This window comes from Pleurodeles waltl, chromosome 11 (assembly GCF_031143425.1).
Source record: "Pleurodeles waltl isolate 20211129_DDA chromosome 11, aPleWal1.hap1.20221129, whole genome shotgun sequence".
Classification (NCBI taxonomy): domain Eukaryota; kingdom Metazoa; phylum Chordata; class Amphibia; order Caudata; family Salamandridae; genus Pleurodeles; species Pleurodeles waltl.
In genome coordinates, this window is record NC_090450.1 from 176221003 (window position 1) to 176246428 (window position 25426).

Consider the following 25426-nt stretch of genomic DNA (forward strand, 5'->3'; position numbering starts at 1 on the left):
CTTCTAACAGACTTCCACTGCCAGGGACAAGTGTAGTAAGTTCATAGTTTCCCTTGTTTTTGATGATATTAGCCACCAGGTGGAGTGTGATCGTCAAAGGAGAAGACTCCATCTGACTTTAGACAACATTCACTGCGTATTAATTAGCAGAAACGCGTCTAAAAGATAAAAAAAGTCCCATGTGCCTTCCTGGCACTGAATGCCAATGAAACATTTGAGCACATTAATTCACATTATGTGAACATGATGTTGGAGCAAATCTTACAGTAATTGCAAATTAAGGCCCATATTTATGGGCTTTGTTGCGCAGGGTAGCACAGCAAGTTATCTTGCTGTGCTGCACTGCATCACAGGGAAAGGACAGGAATATGCAGTATTTATCCAATATGGCGCATTCCTGTCCTTTTCTTTTCAGGTGCGCTGGTGCCCTTTTGGGAGCCTAGTGCCAAGCAAGCACCCTCGCACCATGGTGTAAGGGTGCTTGCATTGCATGCAGGATTGTTTTTGTGCAGGAAGGCACACCTTCCGGCACAAAAACAATCCTGAGAGGCTTTTCCCTCTTTCTATGGATCCTGCAGAACGCAGCATCCATAGAAAGAGAAAAAAACAAGGAGAGATAAAGACACGCCTCTTCTGGTGGGGCATGTCTTTTTGGTGTATTGCTAGGTTTACAAGTTCTTTTCAATCTGGGAATGCTTCAAAATCCATGTTTGTTGCATGTGAACACCTACGCAACACTTATGGAAAAGTTTCCCTGGTGCAGAGTGATGTAATACAGCAATTTGCGCTGATTATGAAGCCACACAAAGTAGCCTTGCTTGGCTTCATAAATCTTCTTCTTGCACTCCATTGTATGGTGCAAGAGAGATGCAAACCAGACCCTACACAGAGGCATTCGACTGGGGTGTCTGCAAATGATCATTTTGATGTAGCTATGGAATCACAAGCATTGCTGAATTAATGGAAGCATCTGGTTATAAGAAATATCCTACCTAAATTAAAGCTTAAGAAAGGATCAGAAGTTTGGGACATTCTGTAAAACATTACTCGGAAGAAAGAGCTCAACTAAAATTTTGGATTGATCTTAATTGATTCAAAGAAGAATAATTAAATTGGACACGGAAGTGTGTCTTACCAACAAAGCTGACTGGTTTGTATTGGATGCTCACCAAACATTTACAATAAATGAGGTATTGACACTTTAGCCAAAGCAGTTGTTAAACTGTCCCCTGCATGCCTTATTTAGTCATCCTCAGACATATAAGAGTGAAAATTATTGCGGTCATCTTTGACTACAGTCTCATATCAGGATTGGCACAGTAGTACAGAGCTCCTTTCCCAGCTCTGTCGATTCTGCAGGGTTTACCATTAGTCCTACCCGAGCAATGGTTGCATGTAGGACATTGTATACATGAATAATGTCTGATATAATCAAAAGTATCCCATTGTGTGTAGACTTTCTCTAAATAACTCCAACTTGGTGATATTTTATAGACACTATATAGGATACAACATATATGTTAGACGATATTCTGACAATAATATTTTAGTGCTGGATCCTGAGCAATACCATTAAGTATTTATGTCCCCAGCAACTTTAGGACATTTGTGGAAGCGTCCTGCTATATGCACATTAAATGATGCAGCTTCAACACATCCAGGAAATAGGTAAGATCTTTCCATTTCCTTCACTCTGTCAGTTCACGAATACCTACAGTACCTATAAGAGACCTTTAATGCCTCAATCTTTGAAATATGGTATCTGGACTCAAACCTTCCCTGTGAAAATAGGATCTCCAATGAAACAAGCAATGAATAGGACTGTATGACAATAATTTGAAAACATGTTGCTCTATCCTTGATTCTCAGACCATTAATTCTTGTTTCACTACATCAGCCTAATTGATCATACGCTGTGTCTGTTTTCTAGGTATCAATGGTAGAATTTATGGAAATTTACTCGGCCTTAACATGAACATTGGAGATGATGTGAACTGGCATCTCATTGGGCTGGGGAACGAGGTTGATCTGCATACTGTGCACTTCCATGCACATAGTTTTGAGTATAAGGTACAAATTAATATTTCGCCTATTTTTACATCACAAAATGTTACAATGTCAATGTTATATAAAACAGCCATCAATGTAAGATTATACAGTCTGTGAGCTTCAAAGAAAAAATTACACTTACCCTCCCATCCGTTTATCACACTTGCTGGTCATCATGGGTATTCAGATAAAATTCATGATACAAAAGCTGGCAAATGAACAATGAGGCACACAATAACCCTGTAACCTTCAAGAGTGTTTCATAATTGTACATATCCCAACTGTACAAATCCACCCTTTGGGTCCGATTATGCTAGAGTGTACAGTGCCCAGAATAATTAGTAATTAGTAGGGAACCATAGTTGTGTTTAGAATGGGGACTCCACAAAAAATCCACTGAACCTGAACCTTGGCATACCAATGATGATCAATCCATCAAAGTACTTTGTCAGTTCCAAGTAGAGATTATTGGTTGTTATTGGTTGTTAATATCAAGGATAACAAGGAGTAAATTAAATAACCCTTTGTCCTGAATTGTACTGCAAACTCCAGACTGAACTATTTTGAGACACCGGACCAGGACTTCTACTCTTAATCAGCACAATACACTTGAAAAACAAAACAAGACTGTATTTGATCACTTCATTTTCATATTAGCTAAAAGGCATAATGCAATACATTGGTTAACACCCAAGAAACCAACGGATACAAATTGGACAAAAGATGTCTCTGAGTGGTTCTTAGCTAAGGAAATTCACATTGAATTACTTGGGAGCAATGAAAAATTATAGAATGATTTATACATCTCGAAAGCCCTGTCCAGAAACTTAGGGCCTTATTTATACTTTTTGGTGCAAAACTGCACTAACACAGTTTTGCTCCAAAAGTTTTTGCACCGGCTTGCGCCATCTTTTAGCACCAGCTGGGCACCATATTTATGGAATGGTGCAAGCCGATGCAAAGGGTAGTCTAGCTTAAAAAAAATGACGTTAGGCAGGTTTGAGTCAAAATAAATAACTCTAACCAGATTAGCATCATTTTTTGATGCTAAGGGGCATATTTATACTCTGTTTGCACTGAATTAGCATAATTTATTTTTTTACTCTAATTCAGTGCAAAACAAACTCCATATTTATACTTTGGTGCTAGACCCGTCTAGCGCCAAATTTATGTAGTTAAAGTCATTTTTTGGAAGTGGAAACCTACCTTGCCTTAATGAGATGCAAGGTAGGCGTTCCCGTGCAAAAAATGACTGTATGGCCTTAACGCCATATTTATACTCCTATGCAAAAATGGTTCAAGGGAGGGAGGAGGGGTCAAAAAAAGGGGCAAAGCTTGCTTTGCCCCATTTTTTAAAGCCTGGGTCAGGGCAGGCGTTAGGGGACTTGTGGGCCTATTTCCATGGTGGAACACCATGGAATAAGCCCACAGGTGCCCTCCCCAGGCCCCAGTGGCACCCCCACCAGAGGGACTGCGGAGGATGGGGGACCCCATCCCAGGTAAGTACAGGTAAGATTGCATTTTATTTTTAAAAGTGCCGTAGGGGGCCCTGAAATGGGCCCCCGTGGCACAGGGTGCAATGGCCATGCCCAGGGGACCCCTGTCCTCTGTGCTGGCCATTGGGGTGGTGGGCATGACTCCTGCCTTTTCTAAGGCAGGAGTCATGTGGCATGGTAGGTTTAGCACCATAAAATGACGCTAATCTGGTTAGAGTCATTTTTTTTTTACTCTAACCTACCTGAAGTCATTTTTTGGTGCTAAACCCTCTTCTTCTATACTGCAAGCCCCACCCAACTAAAGTCTTTTTTTTTTACTCTAGCCTACCCTTTGCATCGGCTTGAACCATTCCATAAATATGGTGCCCGGCTGGTGCACAGAAATGGTGCGAGCCGGTGCTAAACTTTTTGGTGCAAAACTGAGTTAGTGCAGTTTTGCATAAAAAAATATAAATAAGTGCCAATATTTTGTACGTTTGCGCCACTTTTGCGTCAAAAAATGAAGTTATTGTGGCGCAAAAAAGTATAAATCAGGGCCTTGGTGCTGAACGGGTCTAGCACCAAAGTATAAATATGGAGTTAGATTTGCACCGAATTAGAGTAAAAAAAACGACGCTAATTTGGTGCAGAGTATAAATATGCCGCAGAGCATATATATGCCCCTAAATATGGCGTTAAGGCCATAGAGTCATTTTTTGCACGGGAACGCCTACCTTGCATCTCATTAAGGCAAGGTAGGTCTCCACTTTAAAAAAATGACTTTATCTCCACAAATTTGGCGCTAGAGGGGTCTAGCACCAAAGTATAAATATGGAGTTAGTTTTGCACCGAATTAGAGTAAAAAAAAATGACACTAATTCGGTGCAAACAGAGTATAAATATGCCCCTTAGTGTACTCTCCCGATGAGAGTACCTTCATGTGTAAATGTAACAACCTATGGTAATCAATTGGTTATATTGTAGGCAGTAGTAGTTGAATCATGTATAAGATACCCACAGTCTGGACAGATATGACTATGTACCATATAGACTCGAATAGTAGGTATATGTTAAAGAGCCAAGGCATATTTTGGTTGCTTTATTTACTTTTTTTGTGTAATCAGGGAAAAAGTTAATAAAGTATTTTATAAACAAGTAGTTCTCGTAAACGTTCTCAACTGATCCTTTAGTGAATGAGGTCTGAATTATTCTGTTAAACATCATTTACCCAGGATAGATTGAGACGGTGGCATGGTGGGTTAGCCAGGTATTCACTTCTGAAATGAATTTTGCATCTGAGTTCCTCAAGTACTTTGATTGTGCTTGCTTTGTCATGAACATCTGGATTTGGGGAAACCTTAATGGTTGGTATGGTGAAAGCACTAGTAACGCAGATGAGAATATATGCATATATAAACTAACCATCAGAACATTTTAGTACTCGATGTTCTGGCTACATCTCTGAAGTGTTAATATCAGTCTCAAGGGAAGGCTTCACAGCTTAGTGAAATAAGTTTTAAGGTGCAGGGCATGGCCGCTGAAGAAAGTTCAGCTAGCCAAGGAGCCAATGTTGATGATGTTTAGGGGCCTTAATGTGCATTGACTGCCTGTACTCCTGGTTCTCAGCACAGCTATGGCCAGAAGCACTGCTGCTTGAAATCCTTCTGTACTAATGGGCCACACAAATCCTGACTATTGAGTTGAACATCAGCTTTGTTGGGCAACTAGCATCACAAGCACACCGTCCCATGTGTGGCTGCGGGCTCACTGTTAGATTGCTGAGGCACCCAATGGCAGTCAGCCAGGAGGGACAGCAAAACTCCTTGAGCTGCAGATGTGGAAACAATCCTGAGGTAGGCAGGAAAGGTAGAGGAGCTTGGCAGCCTTAGATTCTTGTAATTGGTTCAGCAAGCTGGGACGGTATGTGTGACACTCTTCAGGTCTGTGGTCAGACCAGCTGTGACAACTTCATTACTGATCGAAGGACAATAGGTGACCACAGTCCTTTTCAGGAAGCTTTGGATTTCCAACTTACCTTAACTGTCTCAACATTGAAACCCATCGAGAAAGATAGCTGTTTGCTCTCACTGAGGTTCATATTGGTAGGTGTGTGGTGGCGATTTAATAGCAGGGTGTTTGGGGTCAGAAGTGAAGATCTGAGGCATTTAGTTCTAAAGTGTTCCTGGTATCCAAATATAAAGAGAAAGAGGTTGCCTGATCAAAGTTAGGCCATCATGCACCTTCAATCTGTCAGTCTGCCTAAAGTAACAATGGCAATGAAAGAAATCCTTAAGGAGATTTTAGAGTGAGAGCAAAAATTGCTTAAGCAGTGACTCTGAGTGCAAACAAGGTGATTTGGGTACCACATGTACTACCTGATTGACAGTTATTGAAGAAGTGTTCCCCTGTCCAATCAAATATATTGAACAGTAGTCAGTCATAAAGTGAAAGCAGGCTATAGAGATCGATCTTCAACTCCAAGAATAATATGACCATGAACTTTGCTCATAAAAACTAAGAGTAGGACCATTGGAATTATGCGGCAGTTGGGGGCCAAATTATGCAGCAGCAAGAAAGGACAAATGATGTGGCATAGTGCAGCATATTTTGCGATATAATTACGTCAATTATTTTGTCATTTTAAAAAATGTTAACACAATCTAAGTGCAGGTTTGACCTCCTTAGGTACCACTTTGATACCCAAATAGAGCAATAAGTAACAGGAAAGTGGCCACTCATCCTTTGAAAAGGGCCTTCCATTACGCTGCAATATATATCACAAGTGTTTTGGTAACTTTTTATCAGTTTAAGCTTAAACATTTTTTTGAAGCCTGCAGAATATGCAGCAGATGATGGTTTATGTGACAAAAGCAGCAAATCCATAACTATGCTGTAAATGCCACAGCTCTACAATTGCATAATTCTAGTGGCCCTGAATATGATGCAAGAAATGGTAACTGTTGAGTGAGAAGGAACTGAAGCTACCCACTAACAACACTTTTTGTGATACAATTTCCTCGTGGTGGTACTGTCTTGGCAGGAGCTTAGAAGATGTTTGATCGGACTAAGACTGCTTGTTATTTTTGTACATTTTGCCCTTGCCTTTGTGTATGTCCTGAGTTTGTGGCACAGACCTGCACATCTTGCATGCACTGTATGCTAAAAAGATGAACTTCTGATAAAGCCAAGTTTTAGCAACTAGACTTTGAATACTTTGAAACTGTGGATGAACTCCCAGTTAACGTCCTACATAAATTTTCGTTATGTAATTTCTTGAAATGTTTGTCCCAAACAAACTTCTGATATGCCTGTCACGAGGAGCTTCACAATATGATCAGACAGCAGCCACTCTGCAGAGATTCGTGAGAGATGGAGTAATATGTGGCCATCCGGCACATCCAGCCTATGCCAGAAGTGAAATCATTGTAAAGAATTGCAGCATCAAAATAATATACAATGCATTCCTTTTGAATTTACAACAGGGCAAAATGGCCTTATGATTTCATTGATACATTCTGTTAAAAGATGGGAGGACCATGCATCTTTGGTTTTCTGATGAACAGCTTACCAAACCTCAACGTGTTAAAATGTTCTTCAAGGCAAGATGTTCAACCATAAATCTGATAAAACCTCCCTTTCAAAATTCTTATCTTCTCTCCCCAAAAAATAGTTCCCTGTAATTCATCTAACTAGGATACCAGGGGTGGTACATTCATGTTCCCATGCAACCACCCATGGGTTTTGATGCAAATTACTACCTACTAACATTGGAAGACAGGGATTTACTACAAAAACATATGCATCCTCATGGCAGAAGTAACAGCAGATCAACTTTTGAGTCTTCAAATCTTTCCAACTTTGCATGTGTACAGCCTTCTACAGCACACAGCACACAAAGCATAATTTTTAGACTGAAAGGAGCCCCTTCCAGTGGAAATCCTATGCTTTACAGAACACACACACACACATTTGCACTTAGGTACAAAGGAGAGATTTTACTAGATAATGCACTGTTCTAACAACTTTTGTTGCTTTGCTGCATTGCATGAAAAATTAGTACATCTACCCCATGGTGCCTGCTGAACATAACACTATATAAGGAACAACACACATTAAAGGTCTAAAATGACTGTACTTTACAACCATATACTGAGAGAATGAATGTCCTGGTGAGTAACATGTGCTTCAAAATTAGACCTATATGCTTTAACCAAGTATGCTAAAATATCAGCACCAGCTGTTTCTGAGGTTTCTATCCATGAGTTTAAGAAAGGTGGGTGGGATTCAAATTCCAATTTTGGATTTGTGAAGTTGGACAACATCGTGAATGCAGAAGGTTGTCAAATTGTTTATGGCTCATTCTTATAGCAATATTTGTTCTTTGACAAAGCATTCTTCAACAGAGTATGTTTTCCAGGTTCACCCCCCATTAGAGCTCCTGTTTCAGGATTCTTCGGCCTCTTTTTTTCTAAAACAAACTTGCTGTTTTTTCAAACTTCACAGATTTTCGGCAAGTTCTAAAACCATACTCAGTAACTGGCAAAAGGGATGTTTCACTGCTTCGCCCGATGCTAGTTCAATCACATCAGAACTATGGTTTCAAGTGAGCATGAATGAATACATATTGGCAATAATGTTACAGTATAAATGTTTAGCATAATGTGAAAGTACTTAACCACCCCTCATACTGTATTCATGTTCTGTCTAGAATTATGAAAAACATCATTCGGATGTGTTTAACCTCTTCCCGGGAACCTATCAAACATTAAGAATGAAAGCATTATTCAATGGAACCTGGCTTCTACATTGCCATGTAAATGATCACATCACTTCTGGTATGGAGACAACATATACTGTGATCGCAAAATAAGGTAAGAAATTATAGCAAAAACAATAATGGTTCAGACTGAGAATAATGCATTTAAATGAATGAACTCATCTAGATGGCTAGGTAATAAAATTAATTTTGGGGCAATAAACCTGCTTCATCACCAGCTTTCACTCCATCACCCCATCTGCTTCATTTACACAGTGCAATCAAAGAAACTCCCACTTCCTTTGACCACACTCCTCAGTACAATAGTCTGTCTCGCATTGTCATATTTCTCTATCATTCTGGTCAGGCCTCACCCCTTAGGCTGCACTTGAATAGCTGGAATAATAACTGCAAGCAACCAAAAAAACTATTAATGACCGGCCACATGGGGTGGGAAACAGGCATTCACAAATACAGTGGCAGAATAAAATTCGCCCCGTCTTTTATAAAATAAGGGCTCTCCTTAACTACTCGCTAGGAGAATCTTCAGGTTTATTACCAGATAGAAGGCTCCATTGTGCAAGGTTAAAGCATCCCCCCCAGGTTCATTGCAGCGTGCCGAATGTCCTGACACTAACAAGGTTTTGAATGTAGAAACCTTCGAGCAATATGCTGATTTTAGAATGTCTTCCACCTTGGGACAAGACCAAAAAGCTCAGACATAGTACGGCACACTTTCTTGTGTCTAACTCTGCAAAAGCCATTTCCCCCTTCACCCATCTACTCAATTTAGTTGAGAAAACCGGTGCAACATGTTTTCGCAAAGCTACAAGTAACTGAGGGTCTTCTGACCTCAACCCGATCCGTCACCTGTATATTCTGTTGTGGAGATCTTACCACACATTGATTTTGGTGTATGGGAAAAGAAAGAAACTAAATAGAAAGAGGAGAATTCTTGCATGCCTTGTGATTGGAAAGTACACCTCAACCTGTGTAAAATGCATAACAGATACATCCAAAGTCTTGACGTCAGACACACTTCTGAAAGAATCCTAACATAACAATGCCACCAGCTCAGCTGAAAGGCACTTGAGTGACAGCTTCCTATTGTCTTCCTATGACTGGAAGAGGAATAAAACCAAATTTATATCACATAGCTGAGAATGTTTAGATTCAGAGGATTTCTCATACCCAATTCCTTTCAACAATCAGTAACCAGGGGATGGTCACCCACTGGCTTACTCTGAAACTTCTGATGCCCCGCTGAAACTGCTGATCTGTAGGTGTCATCCATCTCATAAGAGTTTTGTCCTTCTGTCAAGAACCCCAAAACGTTAGAATGCTTATGACATCTGAACCAACAGATCAATGTTCCTTTCCACACATCAGCTATATCAGACATCTCAAGCTGATTTGTAAGCTCTAGTTGTTCGGTGTGCCCAGGATCCTCTTATATACTTGGAAATTGACTCTGAATGGTCTGACCTTTCTGCAATCATCCTGAGATGTTCCAGGCTACCAACACTAATTTGCTTTCCAGCACCATGACTGAAGTAGTGTCTGCATGGATCCTTCAGCAATACTGAAACTACAGGGATTAAAAGTTGACAATCCACTGACAACTCTAGAAGAGATGGGAACCAGGGTTGGGCTCTCCATATAGATGTGACAATTGTCAGCCTCGCTAAATGCCTGCAAGCCTGACAAACTCCTTGGACTCATGAGGAAAAGTGACAATGCATAAAGATTTCCAACAGACCAATCCTGCACAAAAGCATCCATAGCTAACGCTTTCAGATCTGGCCTCTAACTGTGAATCAGGAGGGAAACAGATATATGTTGAAAGGTGCCCACTATTTAACCATGGTCTTGAAGACTGTGGGTGCAATTGCCAGTTGCTGCTGTCATATAGACACCTCGAATACCAGTCTTCCATCATATGGACGGTCCCAGAAGGTATTCCGCCTTCAATGAAATTCCCTATGGGAGACGGAACTCCCACAGTGACCTGTCAAACAGCCTGTTAAAATCCTTGACCTTCTCCCTCCTAGTTTGGTCATGTATATGGCTGCTGCCAGATTGCCCATTTGCAGACATATTTCACCAGGTTTTAAATTACAAAGAAGCCTGCACGAGGCCATAAACAATTTACATGCATTACTGACTTCCTCCTGGACTATCTCTTGCTCCAGTCAAATACATGTCACACCTTGCACCCCATCCCCACAGTCTTGCATTAGATGCTAAAACAAGATTAGGTGCAGTAGAAAAAATTCAATCTATTCTGTTTTCAACATGTTCTAACTACCATTCTATTTCATGTCTTGTCTCCTGATCCAGCTGAACTATCTCTGAGTATTGCAGATCCCTTCTCAAGTGTTTTATCTTTATTCTCTGAAGCATCCTGTAATAAAGAGAACCTAGAAAAATCGCCTGAAACTATGGAAAGAGTAGCTCCACTAGCCTTGCCAACTGCTGCAGAGAAATCTTCTGGTGAATCAGCACCATCCTCAACTACTTCTTTATTGATTTAAATTTTGCCTCTAAAAGAGACAAGACTTGCTTCTCTGAGTCTAATAGAACCCTAAGAATTCCATCATCCTTGAAGGGACCTGGTCTGTCTTTTCCTTGCTGACTTCAAATCAGAAGCTCTGAATTTGATCTACCTGCATGTGTCTTACTTCCACCTAGCTCAGATATTTTCAGACCTAAAAATATCATATTGTCCAGATAAATGATCATACTTACCTCTTGTGGTTTAATAACTTGGTGAAACTCCAATGTGTGTAAAATAGACCAAAAGAAAGGGAATCGCACCTGAATACCAGCCCCCGCAACAGGATCTGCAGTAACTTCCTGTGGTGTTGGAGAATAGACAGATTCAAGTAAGTGTTTTTTAAATCCACACTACCCTATCTCCTGGTAGCAGATTATCTCAGAGCTGGTCAGTGATCTACATCTTGAAATTCAGATTAAGAACCTACTAATTTAAATCACACAGATGGATTACCAGCCTCAATCTTTTTCTGTTTCTGCATTAAAAAAATATTGGTGGCAAAGCCCCTTGGGTGCAGCACACAAAGGTCTATTGCCCATTTCCACTATAACTTCTAACCCCTGTCAGAAAGCAAATTCTCAGCTAACTAAGAATTCCACATAGGCAGTGGCGTTTGTTTCCTGAACTGTGGTAGTGTAAAAGTATATCTGGAAACTCCCAAAGTGCCTGACAAAGCCAAGTATCGCCAAAAGTAATATCCCTAATGTGCGCAAAATGAACTAATCTGTCTGCTACCTTGGTACGTGAGAGAGAGAAGCATTCTTACCTTGACTCCCCTTCCTCTTGCTTGGCCCCTGATGATCTTTCTGGGAAGAGCATGGGCCTAGATACGGGAATCACTGTCTGAAGTAATAGGGTCTGCAGATGGCAGCCCAGCCATCAAAATGACCCCAGAATCTACCTGCCCACCTGACAATCCTTGCCAAAGAAGAATGAGCCCTAGCCAAAGACAAGAAGATCTGCATATACCTTCCTATTCTCACTATTTGTTCATCCCCATAGAGGAATCCTTGTTTATTACTAGCCAAACCAGAACTCGCAAGATCTTTCAATTTGGGTCTGTGCAAAATAGTTGACTCTTATAATTTCTCATTGGTTAATCCTGCATTACCATTACCTAAGAAGCAAATTGCTCCCTGAGCCCAACCAGACATCATATCATGATACAGGACCTCATCCAAAGTATTTGATTGCTCTGCCAAGCTCAGCGTTTTGATAACTGAACCCAAATCATCAACACCTTAGCATAAGGCCCAAGCCTTCTAGACTCTTTTTCTTTTATCATTGCCCTATAGTAGGAAGGTTACAATCTTAGGATCTAAAGGTTGCGCTATAGTCACGTATAATCACCTTATCTTCACAGCCACCTTCCCCAACAGATGGAAACACACATAGTTCAAACCCCTCCTGATGAAACCCTCAGCAAATCCCAGCGACCTCAAAAATTTCCGACCTATCTCACTGCTCTCCTACCCAGCCAAAGTGCTCAAGAAAGCCATCAACCTTCAGTTCACCGAATACCTCGAACAAAACCAGCTACTTGATGCATCTCAATCATGATTCCGTGCCAACCACAGCACTGAAACTGCACTGGTGGCCGCCACCAATGACATTAAAACTCGTTTTGACCATAGAGAAATGATAGCCCGGATCCTTCTCAACCTCTCTGCAGCATTCAACACCATATCCAACCATACCCTCAGCGACTGACTACGCAACATCGGCATTCAAGAAAAACACCCTCAAATGGATAGCCTCCTTCCTGACAGGACACACAGACCATCCATCTACTCTCCTTCATCTCCGCACCCAAGGACATCACATGTGGCCTAGCCCAAGGATCATTCCTCAGCCCCACCCTCTTCAACATATACGGGACCCCCTTGCGGGTGTCATAAGATCCCACAGACTCAGTATAATCTCGTACACAGACAGCACTCAACTAATCCTCTCGCTCACCTAGGACCCCGCCAACATCCAACCCAACCTTTTCAATGCCATGACCAAGGTAGCCAAATGGATGAAAAACAACTGCTTCAAGCAAACTCAGGCAAAACGGAGATACTCAGAAAGAACACCCCAGTATGGGACCAGAACTGGTGGCCAGCTGGACTTGGACCAACACCCACATTCACACCGACTGATCACTCACGCAACCTGGGCATCATTTTCAACAGTCAACTGACCATGAAACAACAAATCAACTCAGTTGCCACCTCCACACCATCTGTTTGCTCCGTAGAATCTTCAGATGAATCGCTATCAACACCAGAAAAACCATCATACAGGCCCTCGTAATCAGCCACCTCAACTACCGCAATGCTCGCTATGCCGGAATCTCCATCATCTCCTCAGAAGACTTTAGACAATACAGAACACAACAGCCATACACATCCTGGACTTCCCCAGAAGGACCCACATCTCCCTCCACCTCAGGAACCTCCGTTGGCTCTCCATCCACAAAAGATGTCATTTTAAGATCCTCAAATTTGCCTACAAAGCCTACATGACCCAGGCCCCTCGTACCTCAACCATCGACTAACATTCCATCTGCCCACAAGAAACCTGCGCCCCACCTCACTCACTCACATGGCACGCATCCGTCACAGCGCGCAGCCGTGGCAGCTCCTTTTCCTACATCGCTGCCAAATCCTGGAACAACATGCCTCTCCCCCTTTGAACGTCACCTGCCCTAGCGGACTTCAGGAAGAATCTCAAAACGTGGCTCTTCGACAGAGTCACAGCACCCTCAGCACCCAGATATCCCTGCGGTGACAGAGCTGCACTCAATCAATCAATCAATCAATCATGGACTTGTATAGCATGGCTAATCACACATAGAGTCTCAAGGCGCTGTTTGTGGGCGTGCTGCTCAGTCGAAGAGCCAGGTCTTGAGGTCCTTCCTGGACTGCATCAGAGATACCATCTGCCTGAGCTTGAAGGGTAGAACATTCCATGTTAAGGCTGCTAGGTAGGAGAAGGATCTTCCTCCTGCTGTGCTTTTTTGGATCTTGAGGACGGCTGCAAGGGAGAGCTGGGAGGAATGGACATGTCTGTTGGGTACATAGAAGGCGAGGTTGGGGAATGCTGGTCCTTTGTTGTGCAGTGCCTTTTAGGTGTGGATCAGGAGTTTGTATGTGATGCGCTTGATGACTGGGAGTCAGTGTAGGTCTCTGAGGTGGGAGGAGATGTGGCTGTGTTGGGTGATATCCAGGATGAGTCTTGATTGAAGTTTCTTGGTGATGCCAGCTTAAAGTTTGTTGCCATAGTCCAGTTTGCTGGTGATGAGTGTGTGGGTGACTGTCTTCCTTGTGTCAGAGGGAATCCACTTAAACATCTTCTGCAGGAGTCGGAGGATGTGAAAGCATGACGAAGAGACGGCGTTGGCTTGGCGGGTCATGGATAGCAAGGAGTCCAGGATAATGCCTAGGTTGCACTCGTGGTCTGAGGGGGCGATTCCTAGAACAGCGGGTCACTAGGAATCGTTCCAGGCAGAAGGGGTGGAGCCGATCATGAGGATCTCTGTTTTGTCTGAGTTGAGCTTGTGGCAGCTGGCTTCCATCCAGGCAGCAACTGCTCTCGTCCCATTGTGGAAATTTCTCTTGGCCTGATCAGAGTCCTTGGGCAGGAAGACGACCAGTTGGGTGTCACTGTTGTAGGAGACTATGGTTAGTCCGTATTGTTTGGTGATCTTGGCAAGCGGGCCATGTAGATGTTGAAAACCATCAGGCTGAGTGAACATCCTTGGTGCACTCTGCAGCAAGTGTCTTTGGGTTCTGACAAGAGCAGTGGTAGTCTGACACTTTGTGTTCTTCTGGTGAGGAAGTACCTGATCCAATCCAGGGCATTATCTTGGGACCTGATCCAATCCAGGGCTTTATCTTGGATGCCAGCTTCGTGTAGTCTGTCACAGTGAATGAAGTGGGAGTAGGTGTCAAATGCAGCAGAGAGGTCGAGGAGGATGATTGTGGCGTGCCTTTGTGGTCCAGTGTGATGCGTATGTCGTAGGTGGCTGCTAAGATTGTGGTTTCAGTGGTGTGGTTGCTTCTGGATCCAGATTGGGATGGGTTTAAGATGACGTGTGTCTCAAGGAATTCAGTGAGTTGTTGGTTGACGGCCTTCTCCGTTCCCTTGGCTGGAAAAGGGAGCAGAGAGATGGGTTGGTAGTTCTTCAGCTCCTTAGGGTCTTGGTGGGTTTCTTGAGTACCGGGTTAATTTCGGCGTGCTTCCAGTCTGAGGGGAATGTGGCGGTCTCGAAGGATCGGTTGATGGCTCGGCAGAGTTCCGGTGCTATGGTGGCGCTGGTACGGTTGAGGATATGATGTGAGCACTGATCTGAGGGTGCTACAGAGTGGATGGAGTTCATTATTGACCTTACCTGAGATTACTAGTTTAAGATGTCCCACCCTCATTTTCATCCTTGTAGACTTCTCAACAGAGCCCTTAGTCTTGGTCTAAATTTATTCAGCCAAATATGGAAGGGTGACCATTCTCAAGAATTTGGATGCTAGTTAAGCTCATGCTAGAGGATCTTCCTGCACGTCCATAGATTTATCTCCAGGTTTCAACTTCTTTGCAAAATGTGTGGCCCCATGATAATTCTAATAAGAGTTATTGTAGTACAAATCATCAATAATTTGGTCACCCAGCATCTCAAATGGTCTTTTGCTTGGACCCCCAGGTGTACCTCATGTGTCTGACATGCCTATTGGACTATAAATCATACTCCTGCAGAGCAGAACAACAGCTAAAGTTTTCACTGCAATATTTCTGAGGGGAATACATAATGACATGCTTAATATTCATTACTCTCTTGCACACCTTGCACACTTGTTTCCACCTGCGGCGGAGAATTACTCCGACCTGTAGATGTTAAAGAGCTTGATTTGGCATCTGCAACAGAGCTACCAATATCAGTGGTTTCATTTTTAAAAGAAGAGTAACATCCTTATTTATTTAGAGTTTGACAATGAGGTGTCCTAAAACCCCAGAGATTCCTTCTAAAAAATGTATCCTCTTCAGCTCGAGACATATTACTGCTGCTGAGCAACTGGAGCCCCTGTGATGGCTAGAGCAGAGAAAACCTCCAGTACACCTCAGCATCGGATGGGAGAGAATCAGGAGGGAGATGGTCCAGAGGGTGGGGGGCCCTGTTTATCAGCTTCCTACAGTCTTGGGAGACATGGTGTCACCCAGGGATTAGTGATGCAGTAGTCATTGCCTATGTAATGCATTTTGCTTGAACCCTGATGAGGCGCTCCAGTAAGTTTCTAGGTCAGAAGCTCAGCAGACAGGTGTCCTGCTTGACCAGTCCTCAGCCTGGCTGGTTTTTATTTGGTTGGCATTGTCGATTATTATGTTATGTTATGCAGATTTGTAGAGTGCAGTCACCCTGGAGGGTATCATGACATTAAGCTTGTGTGAGTCTAGGCCATCACCCCACTTTTGAGACATCAACACTCCCACTTCTCAGTGTCTTGGGGACTCACAATGCCTCCAAAATCTCACCTCTCATCCTTGGTGGTGGATTCCTTGGAAAGAATCCTGGAGTGCAGTATCCCTGGAACAGGCTGGAAGGAGATGGCTGTATTCCCAATTTGACTCACAACGTAGCCTTGTTTGCCCGCAATAGGACGTACTGCTGGGAGCAAGGGTGAACAACCCCCTTTTTGAGACAAAAGCCTCCTCCTGGAGATACTGGCTGGCCGCACAAAGGGCTCCACACAGTCAACTGTCACACCTGTTTATTCCTAATGTCGGACATGAGACGGGGTGCTTCTGACGTCTTACAATGCCCCAGCTCTCTAACCACATTCCATACACACACTTACCAGAATCCCAGTACCTGCACACATGCCCTGCGCAATAAGCACAATAAGCCTGCTTAGTAAGCTCCAAAGACCCCCGACAAAGAAGATGTCTGAAGGCAAATTGTCTAGACAATTATTGTTTATGGAAGCGGATGGGTTTGCACAACACCTATGGTGATTCAAGACACCACCATAGAAGTGATCCTTAGAGAAATAACAGCAAGGAATCCTTTGCTAGGGACAACAAACACAAAAATAAATGACCTCTCCACTGAAATGAAGGCTATCCACTTGTAAATTGTCCTTCTTCATGATAAGGTGGAAGGTATTGACAAATGGGGGATGTTGCTTGAAAGCAGAATGGAGCGCGCTGACACCTAGGACCCTAACAGCTGGCATCTTCGATGGAAAGTCATTGAATTGGAAGACAGGGCTCAGAGGGATAATGTGCATGTTTTTAGCATCCCTCTAAAGCTGGAAAGAGACAATGCCAAAGGCCATCTTGCAGATCTTATCCCCCTTCCTCACTGGACTGTCATTTGAACCTTCCTTGGAATTTCAGTGGGAACATCATATCCACTCTTTCCTGCCACTAGAGACAAAGTCAGGCTGCTTACATCCTGCCTCCTTCACAATAAACAAACCTGACAAATATTTTTGCCAGTGTGTAAACACTGGCCGTATGACTTAGATAGCCAGAATATCTAAATAACTGCAGCCTTTTCCACAGAAACCAAAACTAAACGCCAAGCCTTCTTATCGCTCCATCCTCAACTGTGGAAGTTGGATATCAAATATGGACTGCTGGAACTGGCGAGGATGTGGGTCACCAAGGATGGGCAATAAAAAGACTTTTATGAACCTTCTGAACAGCAGCACTTCCTGGATGATCTGGAGGGTTCCAACATCGACTCCTGCCCATCAACTCCAGATACTACTTCTCTACCCTGCATGGTGTCCAACCACATAACCATCAAGCCATGCAGGCCACAGGACAAGCCTCTCAGGAAACAATCAGCCAGGTGAGGGTGATACACACCCTTGAAGAAATCACACAAGCTGCAACCTGGGACAAATTCAGATGAGCCTTGAAACTAGTGTGACTACCTGAGCACAATATGTGTGACTGATTCCCACTAAGTGGCTAACTTCATGGGCATGTGAAGCAGATGAGTATAATTCACAGAGACCTGGACTTATGCACCTACTGTGTGGCTGATTGTCTGATTGTCTATTTACTTAATTTGACCCTTCCTGTTCTTACCCCCTCACCTTTGCCACCTGACACCCTTCAGACTCCACCGTGGCTGTTGTTGTTCTGTCTGCACCCTCCCGTAGCCAGTGACCACTCTTATCCTATTCTATCCTATATTATCATCATATGTTATATAGTGTAAGACTTTGTCCCCTATGTCCAATGTACCCATCATTTTAATGTAATATAATTTTAATACCTGACACCCCTCTTTATTCACCCCTATCTCCTGCTGCTTCCACATAAGGGAACATCAATCACTTTCTACCCTGCTTTGCCCCGGGCCTAGGGCCGTACACATCATATTGTATTGTACTTTATTATGATCTACTGTGTGTATGGTTACGTATATTGAGCTTTGATGTGGGATTCCTGGAAGGGATCATGGGGATGGGGAGAAACATCTGTGTTGTCAAAGTGTTCAGCTGAGATGCTGGTCTATATCGCCATGCTGAGAACTACATTGACCCACAGAACTGTGGAGATGATGTTGGTCTCCCCGCCCCTGTCCCCACACATTAGTCAATCTGTTTACGTACAGAGAAGCCCTGATTAATTGGTCCTCTGCAGCCCCTGACTGATCCTGTTCTTCAGCCTTGGCATCCAAGCTGGGATTACCCCCAGCATTGCCAACTTCGCTCTGACAGGGAACATTTTTCAGTGTACCTCCGTGGTCATTGTAAAAAGCACTATAGGACCCTTGAGACCAGGGGCGCAAGTAGACCTGAACTTCTGGGGTGGGTTAGTACTTAAAGCCACAGTGATAGAGCTACCACGTCATGCAATGTGGGTAGAAACATCCTCAGAGCCAGTATGAGGGCACACATTGCGAATATATCTGGGTTTAATGTGTTAACACATGCAAAGATCTTTACCTGTCTGTATTTTAATGAATCAGCACATTACAGCCAGATCAAATGGTGTGCCAATAATGTCCACTCAGACACTAAGCACTGCTGGAGCATTAAGAGTATTCATCACACCTGTGAGAATCGGGTAGCTGGGAGATGGTTGGTACCAAGAGATTCATGTGCGTGTGTACATGTCTGACATTCAGAAAAGAAAGCACTGAAACCTTCTTGGAAAGGTGTCTTCTGTTACCAAAAACCACTAAAGACACATAATAAACAAAAACATCCATTGAACACGTAGATGTGTATGGGTATCTCCCAGTAAACACAAGAAAATGCTTCAACAGATATAAAGAAGTAGACTTACACGAACCCTAATAAAAGTGTGACACATGCACTAGGATAAAGAACATTACATGGGACTTATGTCTGAATGTCTCAAAATGAGGGTGCTCACAACGTGAACATTCAAAAAAGGTTAGGGGGTGAAAATGCTCCCAGAGTTTGCCTTACCAATCCTTTTAAACACTTTAAGTCTTTTTATGTTTTACCATAGGCATTATGCTATGCTTCTTGTGATGTCTAGTGAGTAGACTCTATGCAAATTTTTGTGGTATGTAGGTATTTAACAGGGGTCACACCTTTATTACATTATCTGTCATTTAAGGTTCAGGTTTGTTATGTGCATATTCACTATAGGTTGAAGTATAATGTGATATATAACATAAATATTCATGTAGTTATAAAAAATGCAATGATTTATTAATAGCGATGCATCTACGTTGTACCCATGAGGTGTCGAACAGAGATCATGGTCCAGAAGATGAGTACTTTTTAATGGGGTATTCTCTATAATTTCAAATTGTATCCAGAGTGGTGATGAATCTTTTTTTAGTTTTTGGCACTACAGTCCTTTCTGAAATAGCTATGTGCTGCTCTGACAGCAAAGCACCAATATTGCAAATTACACGTATAAAGACAGTTTCTACTTTAGAGTTCAGGTTAAATACCTTTCTCAAAAATACAGGTATCTGACAAGGCTGCATTTATACTCAGTCATGTTTTCTTTTCTCCGAATGAAAGAATGTTGGCTAAAGATGCCCAAAAATGTAAATGTCCGTATGCTGCACCAGACATTCATTTTTGTAAATAATGTTGTCAGCCATGTTTATGAAGGATGCAGGATTAGAAGGAGTTTTATGTGGAAACCAGATGGAGACCTGGGCATAGACCAATGTATGTGGCGAGGTGTGAGCATGTCTGTCAACCCGCTGCCCACACGTACTGGAATGCTGTAGATCCAGCTAGTTTGCACCTCCTGCAACACCAGCCAATAAGGAGCTCATGTTCGTCCACCTGAATAGATGCTGATGATCTCTTGCAGGAATGTGGAAGGAATAGCTAGCAGTCTAGCGGAGTGCTTAGACCTTTTGTCTGCTGAAGAAACCATAATTGGAGCCTGAGGCTGCTGAAGGAAATACCTCTTCCTGTATCCTTGAAGTTGACCTACTCTCACAGGCTTTATGTTTCACACATCCATCCACTCAATTTGGGGTTTGCCTACTACAATCAAGCCCGGAGAAGTGGTAGCAGCAGGACTGACAGTGAAATACAGCATTGTGCATGATGCCCTGAAGAAGCAGGACACTGCCACGAATTATATCCATTGACAGAAGTCTGCAGAGTGAAAGTAGCAGGAACTGACAGTATATGAAATGTGCATCAGCTTCATCTCCACCTAGTGCTTAGTTTGCAAAAAAATATAAGTGTGTTTTCTCTCCTCTTACCACCTCAGTCACATTCTCTTCTCATTTCTTTTTCCTCTCTTTCATCCCTCCTTATTGTCTTATATTTTCACTGTCTTCTCTGTCACTATTCTCTATCTTGACTCTGCTGCTCTTTTTCACAATTTCTTTCCTAGGTCCATTCCTTTTCACTCTCATCGTCCCTCCTACCTTCTACTCCTGACTCCCTAGAAGAGCCAGCTATGTCATATACTAAACAATCTCACAGATTAGGAGCTGCTGACTGGTAACAAAGTCACCACAACAGTTACATTTTTACACTGCAGAAATTAATGCTGAAAGAGCTGAACTCTGCCTGTGAACTTGCTCAACACAATGTATGAATCAGCATGACTCTTTGTGTGTAGAGGCTCAGCTCTATATATACAGGGACTCTGCTCTGGTTCAGATCAATAAATAAACTGCAAAGAAAGTCAAAAGTATAACTGGAGGGGCTCAGCACCATCCTTGTACAAACTCTTCTGTATCTGTGCAGGGGTTCCAGACTATGTACGCAGAGACTCAGCTGCATTGTTGCAGCCAGAGCTGCCAGCTTTGGAACTGAGGAACCAGGTTCAAGTCTCGAAACCAGCTCCACATCCCCTGATTCTGGGAAAATCCCTCAATCTGCCAATATCTAAAAAATAAATATGACCTTTTGTAATATCACTGGTGCTCCTGTTCAACGCCTCATTACCTTCCAGTTGTGTTTGTGCTATATAAAACTGTGAGAAAAGGTCAACTATCTTTGAATGTGCTCCACTCTTCAAAAGGGCAAGATCTGATTATGAAAGAGACCTACTGCCTCTGCATGTTCAGGAACTAAATTTATTTGTGCAGGAACTCACTTATGTCCTGTAGATATTCTGGTGAATCTCTATAAGTGCAACAAATGTCAGTTATGCAATACTGGGAGCCGGGGATAAGGAAGGGGTATATGGAGACCACTACAGGGACAGAGAGTAGTATGAAAGTATAAACCGTGCTGAAGCCCAGGTGACTGCCTATGATGCGGTAAAAGTAAAAATACACTTCAGTACTTGGGAAGGAAAAAGCAGACCTGAACATAAAAGCAAAAGACAAGGAACTAACATGAACAAAGGAGGCTCCATGTGCCACCGGCATTTAGGCAGGGGCCAGGGGGAGGGGGAAAGTGGTGGTCAATGGCAGTTCTTACCATCTTATGTGAAAATTCCAACTTTCTGCAGGAGCCAGAGACTGGGCAAGAAAGTCTGTGAAAACGGGACCCCATAAGGTCAGATGAATTCTGGATTTGACTCCAATCACTACCCCATGGATGAATAGTGGAGCAGCGATCTGCAATCAGCTGCAGTTTGGGTGCAACATTAACTATATTTTGGCTGCAAACAAGTGCTTCTTTAACAATGTCTAGGGGTGATTCAGGAGATGCTTTAGCACCACGGGACCAAGATATGGCCAGTTACCGAGGTACATCTTCCAAGGATGTCAGGGATATCCAATTTTGGGGTGCTCTGGAATGGTGTAAGGTCCTACTTATTGATTGACCCAAGGGGGCTTCCATGGTATTAGGAAGTGAATGAGTTAATCTTGTCGAGTACTAAGTAGGGCTCATAGAGAAAATCTGGGGGTACCAAATCACATTTTTAGGGATGGAGCCTGAAGTGCCAGCCCGATGGGTACCCATGATGCTGAGAATTTCAGATAGAAAGTGCTATGTCTAGCTATGTATTAAAATGTATGTTCAATATACATGATATAAATATTTTGAAGTGTGTAAATATCAAGACATTTTATTTTGTATGCATCTTTAGGAAAATAAATATGGCCAGAGAATGTTTAATTCTCAAAACCAACAGTTGTGTTCCCATGCTACTTCATTGCTTTAATGGGTAATGGGGCTAGTTTAGTGTATTCACCCAGTTGTCATTTCCACTAATAACTTTGAGTGTCCCTCACTTGTGTCAATGTGAACTGTTGTATCTGGAACCAGGCTTAAGCTTTAAAAACCCTCTTCAGGCAGACATTCAAACAATGGGAAGTATCTGTACTGTGTCTCAGCAGAAGGTGCATTAACGGACAGGACTAATTTGCCAGATTGACACTGGATTAGGGTAGAAGAAGGCAGGGTGGGGACCAGCTGCTGCAGTGCAGTGACAAGTTCTGTCCTTGCACAGTGCCATACAGAGCCACTTGTCAGTCCATTACATATTCAGCTAAGAAATCCCGAGGGCAAGAGGCACACACAACGTTCTTTGAAGTGGAATGTGTGAGGTCTGCATGCAGCAGCCCGTGTGATAATTCTTAGTGGAATATGGCAAGCCATGTTTGTCCCTACTGTGGTGCCCATATTCCGCCATACCCAAATTGAGCTAGACTGCAATCATGAGGTAGAGAAGCACTGTGATGGGCTGTTCTCCCCTGAGTGTTAGAGTAACTGCATGACTGTTAAAGTAACGTGTGATATGACATACTATCAAACCATCACCCCGATGCCAATACTGCCTGACAGACTCACAGGCAACATCAACGCTTGGGACATGGCCGGCTTTCTTTCCAGGCTAGAACAGGCAGCCAGGAGCATTTTGCTCAAAGACTGCCCACAGGACCATCTTTCAAAAGTTCCTGACCCCACTAATAAGTGCTATTGCCACCTACCATCAATCACCAAAACAAAGTAACTTCTGAACAGACCCATATATGCCAATACCACTTTGTGTGTTTTGACTTTTTAGCCAGTTCTTGGAATTTTTAGAAGCAAAAACACAAGCACCTCAGAATGCAAAATGCTGTTACTAAAATATTTGTGACTTCCTGATGGACACTGAATCAGTGCAATGACATTTAAAAAAAAGAAAAACATGTCCTCCCCTTTTATAGCATATATATAACAGTTGCTCCACCTTGTCAAGGGTAGAAAGCGCTATACAAATTCAATTGCATACAATTAGGGCCACTACAATTATATAACAGTGGAGGGCCAATTTATGCAAAAGGGGTTGAGTAAATTATGCAGCAAGAAAAGGCAAATTACGTGGTGTAATGTGAAACACTATTACTTCATTATTTGAAATTTTTACACTTATTAGCACTGTCTGAGCATTAATATCACCTCATTAGTACCAGTATAATACCCAAATAAACCAATAAGCAACAAATAGGTGACCAGTCAAGGTTTCCAAAGGGTCTTCCTTTGCCCAGTAACATGTGTTGCTGTGTATTTAGTAACTTTTGAATCATTTGAGCTAGAAACAAATTTTATTTTTGGTAGAATCTACAGATTATGCAGCAGAAGATGAAATATGTGACAAATGCAGTAAATCTATGTTTATGCGAAAAATGCTGGAGCCGCAAATTCACATAATTCTTGTAGCCCTGCATTCAATATAATTTGTCATTTGGCATTCTTTACCTGAAAGGACACAGTTTAACAGTCGAGTTGGGAACAGGGTCAGGGCCGGACTGGAAACCCAAAGCAGCGCTGGCAAAGTTTGTCAGACCAGTCACCATAGGGTACATAGCGAGCAAGCCTGACCACGACAATGGGGCTTTGCTTCTCCCCTGCAAACATTTGGAAAAAATAGCAAGAATAGTGCATTCTACAACACATTTTTCATTATATATTCAAGAGTCTTAGGCTCTCATTACGAGTGTGATGGTCTTAAGACCGCCACACACTCGCGGTGGCCGTCGGACCACCGGCAAAGGGGCGGCCGACCAACACATTACAACCATGGCAAAAGCGCTACAGTCGGACCACCGGCATCGCCACTTTTAGGCCAGCCGACGGCCCGGCGGTGCTGGCAGTCTTAATCCACCAGGGCGGCGCTGCTAGCAGTGCTGCCCTGGGGATTACGACCCCCGTGTCTTCTACAAAGGCTGGTGGAGATGGGGTGCCAGGGGCTTTTTCCGTCCACTGACCCAGCAGGAAACTCCTAATAGGGCCAGCGAGTGGAAAACCGGAATGGCGGTCTTCAGACCCAAAGAGTTTGGTGGGCGGCCTCCACCACCCGCCAAACTCATAATGAGGCTCTTAGTCTTTAAAGCATTGTAAATTATGGCCTTACAGAACACCAGGATACAGCAATCTGTATTGGGGCTCTTCAGTGATTCCCTCACCATCACCCTCCAACAGTGCTTCTTATCCCTCTCACATGTATTTTATTTGTTTTATAGTGCCTCTCTCACTAGCGTAGGGTGTTGGAGCGTTTTTCATCGTACACACATACAGAGACAATGAATCATATGTCTGTAAATCAGTGTATAGAAAATGTTATATAAGACAAATTGGACTACAAGCTGTGGGATTCATGTCATCCATAATGGTAGGCATTTTTTAAGAGGGCTTGGTCTGGGGAAGCATCAACTCAGGGTTCAGTATGTAACACAGTGCTTTGGGTTGACATTACTAATAATATATTTCTACCCACACAAACCCTTTTTAGCAAAATTAGGATAACCAAACACTGGGAAGAAACATAACTTTTTAACATGTAACATGGCAGTTCATAGCTTGCTGTGCTAGATTATGATTGTAACTTATGAACTGCACAATAACAAAAGGATCTCTGTGACAAAAACAGCTTCCCACTAATTTATGCACATAAAATATTGTTCTGTAATCTGTATAGTACACATTCTTTGCAGCAGGCACATTAACCCTCTGCTCTACCTTAGATGAGTCAAAACTGCCACTAGACAAAACTCTGATCTCTCTCTATCAGGTACATTAATCACCAGAGTTATCTTGGCACTGAAAACTGTTGGGTATACAAGGAAATCTGCAGTGCTTTAAAAACTGCTGCACTGCTACAAAACCGGCTCCCAGTAGCACAAGCACCCCCCACTCTTCCAGCCTCCCTGGGGAACAACCAATGCCTGTTATGGCCAGTCCGGCCTTGGCAGGGATC

General features: G+C 42.9%; 1 protein-coding gene across 1 annotated transcript in view; it reads left to right on the forward strand.

Annotated features, from left to right (window-relative positions):
• LOC138265561 (ceruloplasmin-like) overlaps positions 1–25426 on the forward strand; it is a 454089-nt gene that overhangs the window by 406301 nt on the left and 22362 nt on the right. Inside the window, exons 17-18 of the mRNA XM_069213377.1 lie at positions 1931–2070; positions 8233–8395. Of these exons, the coding sequence (XP_069069478.1) occupies positions 1931–2070; positions 8233–8394 (302 nt within the window). The 3' untranslated portion in view covers position 8395. The remainder of the gene's footprint in view (positions 1–1930; positions 2071–8232; positions 8396–25426) is intronic.